At 23.1% G+C, this 10,861-nt stretch overlaps 1 protein-coding gene across 1 annotated transcript; it reads right to left on the reverse strand.

Moving 5' to 3' along the window:
• Positions 1 to 1,114: 1,114 nt before the first annotated feature.
• Positions 1,115 to 9,451, reverse strand: LOC145834669 (uncharacterized). Its single transcript, XM_082942160.1, has 6 exons — positions 9,291 to 9,451; positions 6,432 to 6,555; positions 4,251 to 4,718; positions 2,262 to 2,413; positions 1,994 to 2,069; positions 1,115 to 1,159 (listed from the first exon to the last, which is right to left on the reverse strand). Exons 1-6 carry the CDS (start codon positions 9,303 to 9,305, stop codon positions 1,146 to 1,148), a joined length of 849 nt encoding a protein of 282 aa, XP_082798286.1. The 5' UTR covers positions 9,306 to 9,451; the 3' UTR covers positions 1,115 to 1,145.
• Between the last annotated feature and the right edge of the window lie 1,410 nt (positions 9,452 to 10,861).

The raw sequence follows: 10,861 nt of genomic DNA on the forward strand, positions 1-10,861 counted from the left end.
CTTTTGTATTGAAGTGAGATAGTATCTCTGTGGTTTCCTTCAAACAATTTTTTAATTTTTGGATGTTCTAAAAACTTCTCAATATCCGGCATCCGTCTATTTAAGGCCTTTAAAAAATTATAAGTTTTAATGATATTTAAATAAGTTATTTTATTTTTTGAAGATATATTTAATACCAACTAACATCGTTTACAACTTCATAAATTCAAGATTTTGCAGCATTCTTTTTTCCAATTCAATTATAAACACTACAACAAAACTTTGAAAAATATTTTTTACCTGTATTAAAACAATTAATTATAAAAATGTTGGAATTATAGGAAAATTAGTTACAGATTAGAACCGTAGCGTGTCATTAACAGAAATTTTTTCACGTGTAATACACAACATTAAGTAAATTACTTAAGTAAAGTATGAGAATTTACTGAAAAAAAAAAAACGATTATGTAAAAAAAACACAGTTATTATAATAACTTGTATTTTGACTTAAAATTTTTTCAAGTAAAGTAAAAACAATTTCAGAAATTATTCTCATTAAACAAATCCTATTTAAAAAAAATCAATTAAGTTTAGTTGTTAATAAACCCAATTGACTAAACAACGTGAATTTTAATTAGTTTAACCTCTGCCTTCTTACTAATGGATAAATTTGCATAAACTTCGTTTACTTCTACATGAAAGATAGGTTCTTCCAAAAGGTTAGCTACAAAAAAAATGTAAATTTTAGTAACTACAACTTAGTTTATATAGTAAAATAATAATTTAACAATTAATTTAATAAAAATATAAAATATTGATAATAATTACTTATATCGTTTACTCTGTATAAAATCCAATCTAAATTTGAATCTACTAAACCTTTAACAAAATGTTAGTAATGTTTTGTTATAAGAACGTTATTGTACGTTTGTTTGCGTTACTAATTAAAAAATAATGTTTATTTACGCCAAAATGTTGTAGATATAAAATCAAACGAAACTTTATTATTAATAGCCTAAAATTAAAAATTATTCTTAGTTGCCTTGTGATCTAAATTAAGCTTACTTGAATTTGGTTGGTAAATGAGGTCTTTTAGATGCTATATAAGTTTTGTTATTGCTAATCCAAACTTAAAAGGTTCTACTTTACTTTTTTGTAGAAGAATATTAACAGAATTTACCTGATGAATAAAAATAATTAATTATTACACTGTAAAAATTTAGTCTTGCTTTACATTTAATACTTACAGCTAAACTTGGCATGACTACAAAATAAGTAATTAAAAATAAACATTTAAAATCAAATTAGAATGATTGAAATTAGTTATGTTATAGTGCTTAGGGTGTTAATTCATTATTAAGCAGATAATAGGTCTTAGAAACTAACTTTCTCTAAAATTTTGCCCATAAATTTAAAAACAAAATTTAATCTATTGCTATTTAGCATTTTTTGAATACTTTCAGCATGTAAATCGTTTCTTCTTTCTGGCTAATATACAAACAAATGTTATAGGTAAGAATAAAAATTTCGATAACAAACATCATTATAGTTAATAAACACTAATACTTATAAAACAAGGCTCATTAACAAAGAAAGTTTTGTTTAAAAAGATATATATTCTTATTAAATCTATGTTAATTAATTTGTGCTTTTAAACATTTATTATATATCTTCTGATTATATATTTGATTTAATAAAATGTTACCTTAGTAAACATATGATTACTAAGTTTCAGGGCAGATTGAATTTTAAATTTATAGATATTTGTAAAAATATAATTGTAAAAATGCTAAATAATTTAAAACAGGATTGTTTTAAGTTTTATACTAATAATTTATCTAATTATTAAAGCGTCTTAAAGTTTATAGTAATAGTTTAATACCTACTTCATTAAAAAAAGCTTTGAGTACTTCCCAATTCAATAAAATTCTTTCAATGCATGGAAAGTGTGATATCCACCTAGTTTTGCTTAAGGCTTTAAATTTTAACGGAATTTCACCCGTCATACACACACCTAAATTTTCAAAGTCACTTCTTCTTGTGTTAGATAACTTGAAGTAGTTGAACGTTTTCTTAATAAGCTCCTCAACCTTATTTAATTTAAAAGTATACACACTTTTATTCAACAACAATGGTTTTTTTTAATACAACATATTAAAATATAATAAAATATCATAAATAAATATAAAAAAACAACTTTGTAACTTGAATAAATGCAGCTTACTAAAATTCTCATTCAACAATTGAATTAATAATTTATATAAAATAGTTTTAATACTTACTTCATTAGGTATTGTAGCTTTGGTTGCATTTAAACATGCATTTTGCAAAGCATGATTTGTACAGGATATTGTTATAAGCCTGGGATTATCTTTTTTCAGAATTTGTCCTACTCCATTCTTAACTCCTGTCATGGAAGCAGCTCCGTCTGTACCTAAAAATATATTTACTAAGTTAAAAAAAAAAAATATTTTTCTTAAATTATAAGACCAGTTTGTGCTTAAATTTATACTTTTCTTAAACAATTGAATAAAATCAAATTAAGTCTATTAATAAAGATAGATCATTGTAAGATATTAAAACTAGTTTATAAAAGTTAGCAAGAATACACAGAGAATAGCTGAAATAAACAAAAATTAACTTACTATTAATATCTAAATTTAAAATTAAAAACACGTTAGTAGTACATATTTAATAAATACATAACTAGAATACAAAAATGAAAAAAAACAGTAACAGTTCATATATACTTACATATTGAAACTACATTTTTTAACTGAACATTATACATCTTTAAGACTCTTTTGAATGCGTTAGCAATAGATAACGCTGATTTGTCTCTTCCAAGGTCTTCGAGGTGTAAAAATGTAGATACTGAAGTTTTCTTTATTTTGCTTAGATAACAAATACTAACACCTGTGATTCAAACATAAAGCTTTCTAATTTTTTTTGTTATAAGTTTAATAACTGTAAAATTTTGAATGAAAAGAACTTATAATCTGTATACTTTGGAATAAAAAAAAATATAAATGTTTTAAAATTATCTGTTGGTAACTACTACTCATGCTTTTTTAAATAGATATCTAAGAAAGTTAAAAAATACCAAATATAGTCGAACTTTTAAGTACATAAAATCTGTGAAATTAAAGGACTACCACTTTGTTCTAGTTAAACAACTGAAGGTAGTAGAACAAAAGTTTAAGAAAGTATAGCTTTAATTGTAATTACAACCGCTGTATATAAAAGGAAAACTGTAATAATTATTTGAACATAAACTGCTTCCGGTTAACCACTCGGTATTTTTAAAATTTTTTCCAGGTTTTCTAAATTTCTTCCACGTTTTTAAAATTACACATATTAAGGTCTGTTTAAAGTTAATAGTTAAGTTTAATGTTAAAACTGTATTAAAGAGTATAAAAACATGGAAAAGGTACACTAAAGCTGCTTTATAAATGGTTCATTAATAAAAAAAAATTGATGATGACAAAAAACTTTGAAAAATAGGGTATAATTTTCTATTCAAATCCAAATTTTATTACTATACAAGTAAAAATTATTGAAAACATCAGGTTTTTCAACGTCTTTTAAAGATTTATGTACAAAATTCCAGGTATTTTTATGCCTAAAATTTTAACTCCATGTTTTTCCTGGTTTCTAGGTGAAGTGGCAACCCTGCTCGTTAAAGCAACAAATTGCTAATTTATTCATTATTTTCTTTATTAATTAAAATTTTTGCTGTTTAATAAATATTATAATAATTAAATCATTCTCCTTATTAGAAAAATAAAATCAACAATATTTTGACATATTTCTTAAACTATTAAATAAAAGTCAACACAAAAATCAAATATATGTTAGAAATGAAACTGACTTAGTTTACTAGAACGAGTTTACTGTATAATTATTAAAAAAAATCATAGTAATTCTAACTTTAATTTTATGTAAATTTTAATTTATTAACCTATTAAATTCTGTAAAATAAAAACTTTTTCCTTTAACTGTCATTAAACCTACTTACATCTGAGTAATCTAACAATGTCCAACTCATTGCATAACAAAATATTTTCTTTTACAGCTAACGTGTTACAAGAATTAATCTATATTAAAAAAATAAAACAAAGAACAATGTGTTTAAAGCTTATTTCATGTTTGAAATTTAAATTTAATAAGCTTTTTGTATTAAAATATTTTTATATTCAACAGAATTTATGTAAATAAATAACAAATTTAAACTTAATTAAATTAACAAAGCTTAAAAGTAATTTTCTTACCTAGAAAACTTTGTCCAGCAGTATCTGTACTCTCATCCAGATAGAAAGAACAATGCTTCACCATAAAATCAGTTATGATTAGTCTTCTGCAAATTGGTGCGAGAGTATTGCACAGAATCATTTTTGCTTTCCTCCTTTTAAGCGTTGCTGATTCGTGAGCTGTCCCAAGTGTCTTCATGACATCTATCTGGTGTTCGCCTGCTAGCAAGTTCCCGTGAAGAGCTTGTTGCAATGCTAACCGGACTTCTGTCTGGCGTACGTTTTCTTTAAGGAAATTGTTGAATTGCTGTTTAAAAGATTTTTCCATCCTAAACTGATTTATTGAGTTGTGGTTATTTGTGACTGGAGATGCGCGTTTATGTCGGTCAGAATAAGAATGAACTTTTAAGTTGCTCTTTTTTGCTTGTAGTTCTACATTGCACCACTTGCAATAAGCTTTAGTTTCACAATTTGTTGGAGCAATCCAATCTAATAAGTAAAACAGCATTACACATAGTTGACATAACAGATATAACTAATAAAACATTAAACACTATTTATATTTGTTTATAAATAAGTTGTGTATCTAATATTTATTTTGTTAATAAGTGAACAATCGAGATTTCAATGATTTAACAAAAACGTTTCACAATAAACTAAACAGTTTAATAGATGTAATAGTGTTGCCTTGTATTTTCAATTTTTTTTCAAAGTATTCCAAAATTCTTACAGAATTTTAAAAGTTCACAATTTTAATCTTTATTTGGTCGAAAATTAGGTTCAAAGTAAGATACTGTGTTAAATAGTATGACAACATTAAAAAGATACTTTAAACTTACAATAAATGTGTTGGTAGATAAAAAATTTTTAGATGAAGAAAAAAAATATTATTTATATTAAAAATTTTTGTGTCAAATCGAAAATTTAACCACTGACAATGCTTAAAATGTTAAAATTTCCAGGTTTTTTTTTAATTTGAAGTTTTTCCGATTTTTTTTCAAAAATACAAACATTCCTGGTTTTTTTTTGGGTTAATTTGACAAATTATAGGCTTCCAGGTAAAGTGGCTAGCCTGATGTAAGCATCACAGTTCAACTTGAGCTAATTAAGTATGTATTTACTTTTAAAACGTGCTTTTTAAAGTTTTGTTTCACTACAAGATCAATAAATAACAATTTTTTTTTAATTTATTTATTCTCAATTAATAAAAGCTTTAGTTAAATCTACCTTATAAATCTAAGCTTACAAATGGGATAATAAATTTGCTTATAAAAAAATTGTTATTTATATCACAACTTTTATCAAAAATTTATACATAAATTTAATCAATGCAGTGAAATAATTCTTTTTTGAAATAAAAAAACTAAGTAGATCTGTCTAGTAATTAAATCAGTCAAAGCTAATCTTCTTAGCATTTATAAAATAGTAAATAAAAATTTTCTTTTTGTATTTGAAAGCAATATACTAAAAAATTTTATAAAGAATTCTTGATATTACCACAAACCATTTGTCAGAAAAAAGTTTTTAATATTCAAATAAATGTATTTTATGACAAAAATTAAAAATTTTTTTTTTGTTCAACAAACAAAAATCATGATTATTTGTAAGGTGTAAAACCAAAAAATTGTTGTAAATAAATAATTTGCCCATCTCACCGCCTTATGGCCTCTATGAACCATTTTACTTAAATAATAAAATTAGAAATTCAATTTTTGTCTATGAAGCGAACTTTGTTTTATACTAACAAATTTTGGTTTTAATTTTATAATAAAATTAACAGTTTAATTTGTGTGTTGTTATTATAAAATGTTTTTTAAGTATATTTATTTAAATAAAGTAGTCAAAGGTTAGTACTAAAGTAAAAAAAAATGTCATGCTAAAGTATTGTTAATTATTAAATTATTAAAACAAAATGTTAATTTTTAGGTAAAAAGTGAATTGGAATTTTTGACTTTATATGATAAAATTTTTTGTGCATTATTGAAATAAAATTACAAAAAATACTTTAAAAACTATTTAAAAATTATTTTTTTTTCAAAAATTACAATGGAAAAATTAATTTAATTCTATAAAAAATGAGAACTTTCCTTTATAATATTTAATAAAAAAGCTCAGTATTAAAAAAAAATTGTTGTTGAATTCAAAATTTAAATACTCAAATGTGTATTCTTAAATACTACAAATTGTTAGAGATAAAAAAACCTTTTAACTCATAAACAGATTCCCAAGATTTCTGGTACCTCATCTTTTTAGGTGGTGGAAAATCTAAAGTTGGTAAATCTTCTTGGTCTGGAATTTCATCTAAAATAATTTCAACGGTTGTTACCTACGAAAATGTAACTGCAAAGTAATGTATTTAGTGTTTAACTTAATAACTATTTGTAAATCCAAGAAAAAAAAAACATTAGAGACTTACCTTAACTACTACAGAATAGCATGGTTGCCACAAGTCAAGCTCAGAAATTTTTCCTGACTTTTCCTGACTTTTTCCTGACATTTTACTAAAGTTTTCCTGACTTTTTTCAAGATTTTTCTGACTTTTTACTATAATTTTACTAAAAAAGGCATTGAAAATTAAGTAATTTTGTAAAATTTAAGGAAAATTTTGCAATTTTAGTCTGACTTTAAAGAATTTTTAATTAATTTTTCACTAATCGAAGGCTTTGAAATAAAAGGAAATAAATAAATTTGAACTGACAATATCTGAGGTTTTTATAAATTTTTTTCCTGACTTTTTCCTGAATTTTTTCAAAAACCCCCCATTTTGACCTGAATTTTCCTGACTTTTGTCATTTTTCTTAGTTTTTCCTGATTTCCTGAATTTTCCTGACTATGTGGCAACCCTGAGAATAGCCACCTGATTTTTATTTAAATTTTTTACATGATTTCAAAAAATCTTCAAAAATACACATTTTAGAGTATAGCTTTAGTTTAAAGTTAAATTTATTGTAATAAACTGTTTGGAATAGTACAAGGTTGCCACTCATGTTTATAAATTTTTCCTGGTTTTTCAAATCTCTACAAGGCTTTTAAAATTACATGTATTTTGGTTTATTTTCAGTTTAAAGTTATGTCTAATATAAAAAACTGTGTTAAATAATAAAAAAACATTGTATATGTACTATAAAGTTAATTAAAATGTGTATTATAACTAAAAAAATTTAATTGAAATCTTATTTATATGATAGTTTTTTTGTGTCAAGTTAAAATTGTACTACTTAACATGCTGAAATCGTTAAAAACTGAATGTTTTTCTAAGTCTTTGGTTAAAAATTTCTCAAATTCCAGGTTTTTTTTGCCTTAGTTGTTAAGTATCAGGTTTCCAGGTAAAAACAGATTTCCAGGTAAAGTGGCAACCCTGATAGCATAAGCCATTGAAAAATACTTAAGTTTATTGAAATGCGTTTTATGAAAAAAAGTTTTTTTTGCTGATAAAAAAAAACTTATTTATATGATAGATTTTTGAATCAAGTTAAATTTTATTACCGAACTATGTAAACTTGTTAAGAATTTCAGGTTTTTTAGGTTTATTGTTAAAAAATGTAGGTTTTTTTTAAATTATATCTAATTTCAGCTTTGCTAAGGTTTTAATTGCCTTAATTGTCAAAGTACAGAATTTTTCATTTTTAGGTAAAATAGCAACCCTATAGTTATTATCCACTCTTTAAACAATTTCCTGACTTTTTATTACAATTTTCCTGACTTTTCTAAATCAAATTATCAATTTAAACAAATAATATAATACATATTCAAACACTTGGAATTAATAAAGCCTTCAATTTTATATTTCAGTTTATCAATATTTATAAAATTAGTAGTAAATATTTTACCCTTATTTATGTAAAAAATATTAAAAAACAACTATTCTACAATAAACTATAAATAATTAAACTTAACCATGAAGTTCACCTCTTTTATAATTTATTTTAAAAATTTAAACAATTTTGAAAAAATTATAATGAGGTAAATTATAAACATAAACTTATTACCCAAAACACTAAACCTAGTGTTTAATTCGAATGAAATTATTTATTTACTTAAACAAAAAACAATTCAATTCTAACATATGCTAGATAAACAAACTTATGTGTATTATCATTGTTTTACTAAAAAATGCTACAGATTATCAAACTGCTTACAAAAACTGTTTGTTCTAGTAGGATAGTTTAAAAAAATTTTAATAGAAACATTTTGCAGTTTTATAAAGGATATTCATTTAATTTTACCAGATGAAGGCATTAAGTAATTTTGTAAAATTCTTGGAAATAATTTTAATCACACTTTGAAGAATTTAAATTAATTTTTTACCATTCAAAGACTTGTTTTTGAATATAAGGAATTCAGTGAATTTAAACTGACAAAATCTGGTATTTTTTAATATTTAGTCAAACTTCCTGACTGTTTAAAAAAAAAACCTTACTATTCTTGTTATTTATCTTTTTTTTCTGCTTTTCCTGAGTTTTTTGACTTTTCCTGACCTTGTTTCAACTCTGCTTAATTTACAAAACTAGTTTTAAAAACCTTGAGTTGTACACTAAAACTTTCAAGTATAATATTTTTTTTAGATAAACTACCTAATTATAATAAAAAAAGACTCAATAAATTTGTCACATTAAAAATTTTAAATAGATTTAATCTAAGCAAATAGTAGTTTCAAGTTTGTAAACAAAAATAATAAATTATATTCAAATTACTTTTAAGTGAAATCTATGTCTTAATAAAATAATTTATAATGAATCTTAAAAAATTATAATAATCAAACTTTCTTTTTAAGTTTAAAAATTCAAATAATTTGATAAAAGTAGGATATAAGAAAAAATAATTTGTCTATTGCATCTAATTTTTGGAAAAAAAAATCAAATAATAAATTAATTTAACATCGATTAGTTTCAAAGCTACAATGTTTTTAGTTTATTAACCATTTAAATAAGTGGAAGATACTTTTCTTTAATTTTTCTAACCAAACATTACCTACTACTACAAGGTTAAAAGGTAGTTATGATTAAATTAAAAATAAAGTGAATAAAATTAACCTTATGAAAATAAAAAACATAAACTTACATTTAAGGCATTCATACTTATAAAAACAATATGCTTTTAAATATGTTGGTGTAATTGAATATATGAAACTTTTATGTTCTCAACTTGTAAAATACAGCTTTTGCTTTCATAAGAAATTTTAATTCTATTGCCATGCTTTTTATTTTTTATTCTACTGCGGGGATTTTGTGCTCTGCGATTTAACATCTCTGATGGTGGTCACTGACATTTGCTTGTATAATTTTGTTAAACTTTGTTTTATACAAAACCTATACAATATAAGTGTTACAAGGGTGTTATTCTGACCATTTCTAGAAGCCTATATTTTTTAATAATTTATAGTAAGTTTTAACTATTTTATCAGAGACAAAAGCGTTAAATATAGATATTTTCTACAATTGCAAAAGCTAGTATTATGAGCTCAAAGATTATAACAGTTTCTTTAGTTTCGTATCTAATAAGCCAAACATTTTCTATTAACCTGTTTCTATTACTTGTTTTCTCTTAAGTACAATATTTATTTATTTACACTTTTTAATATTTTGTTTTATTATATAATTGTTGATTTTGTTATACTAGAAGCTATTCACATCTTTAATACTAATATTAAATTTGCATAAGTTTTGAACTATTGTATTAATAAAAGCAATATAAAGATGTAAGCAAGTAAACAATTTTTTTATAATAGTGCAATATATTTATGATAATTGTGCAGATATTGTTTCAGAAAGCATTTATTTTTCATATTTTTGTAATAATATTTTAATGTGTGTAAGTTTCTTATATATTTTTTTTAATTTAATGTATAAAAAGCAATTTCTCTAATTGTTATTATTATTATTATTAGATTTAAGTCCTGTCTACTTCAAAAAGTTAGCATTTATTGATATCTTTATTTATTTATTGATATTGAAATATCTTTATTTTATTATTATTATGATTATAGTTACATATTTTAAATATTTGAGTTAACATTTTTGCTAACTAACATATAATATTTGAACAATCAATCTTTATATAAATTACAAGTTATTTTAAAGGTGCTTTGATTAACTCAATACAGTCTGTAGTCATCTAGGCTCACTTTTTTTCTCAAAGAGTGGCAATTCCTATAGTTTTAAAAAATTTTAAGTGACAAGTTTCAAGAAACTATTTCACGATTTAACAATAAAGTAGCCTATTTAAAGTATAACAACACACATACTATGAACACTACAATCTACATACATATAAATATTAAATTCGAGACTTAATTATTTTTTCTAATGCATTTTAGTAATTATTATTTTTAAAAGCCTAAATATATTTTACAGGTTAAACTAAGTTGTTATCGTTAATTGAAAAATTTATTTAAGCCAACTTTTTCCAATTTTTTCGTAACACAGCACATTATTTAACATAAAACAATTCTAAATTTAGCTCATCCACTTTATCTTAAACTTTTTTTTTTCTTAAAACGATAACAATTTTCTAAAGAACAGTTTTTTTTTAATATCTAGTTTAAATTTACTTGATCTAAAATTTATTCTGCATGAAACATTAAGGAAAAAGTTAGCTTGTATGGTTAATACAGTTTTGCCACACTTACGGTA

This window comes from Thalia democratica, chromosome 1 (assembly GCF_965202585.1).
Source record: "Thalia democratica chromosome 1, ktThaDemo2.hap1.1, whole genome shotgun sequence".
Lineage (NCBI taxonomy): Eukaryota > Metazoa > Chordata > Thaliacea > Salpida > Salpidae > Thalia > Thalia democratica.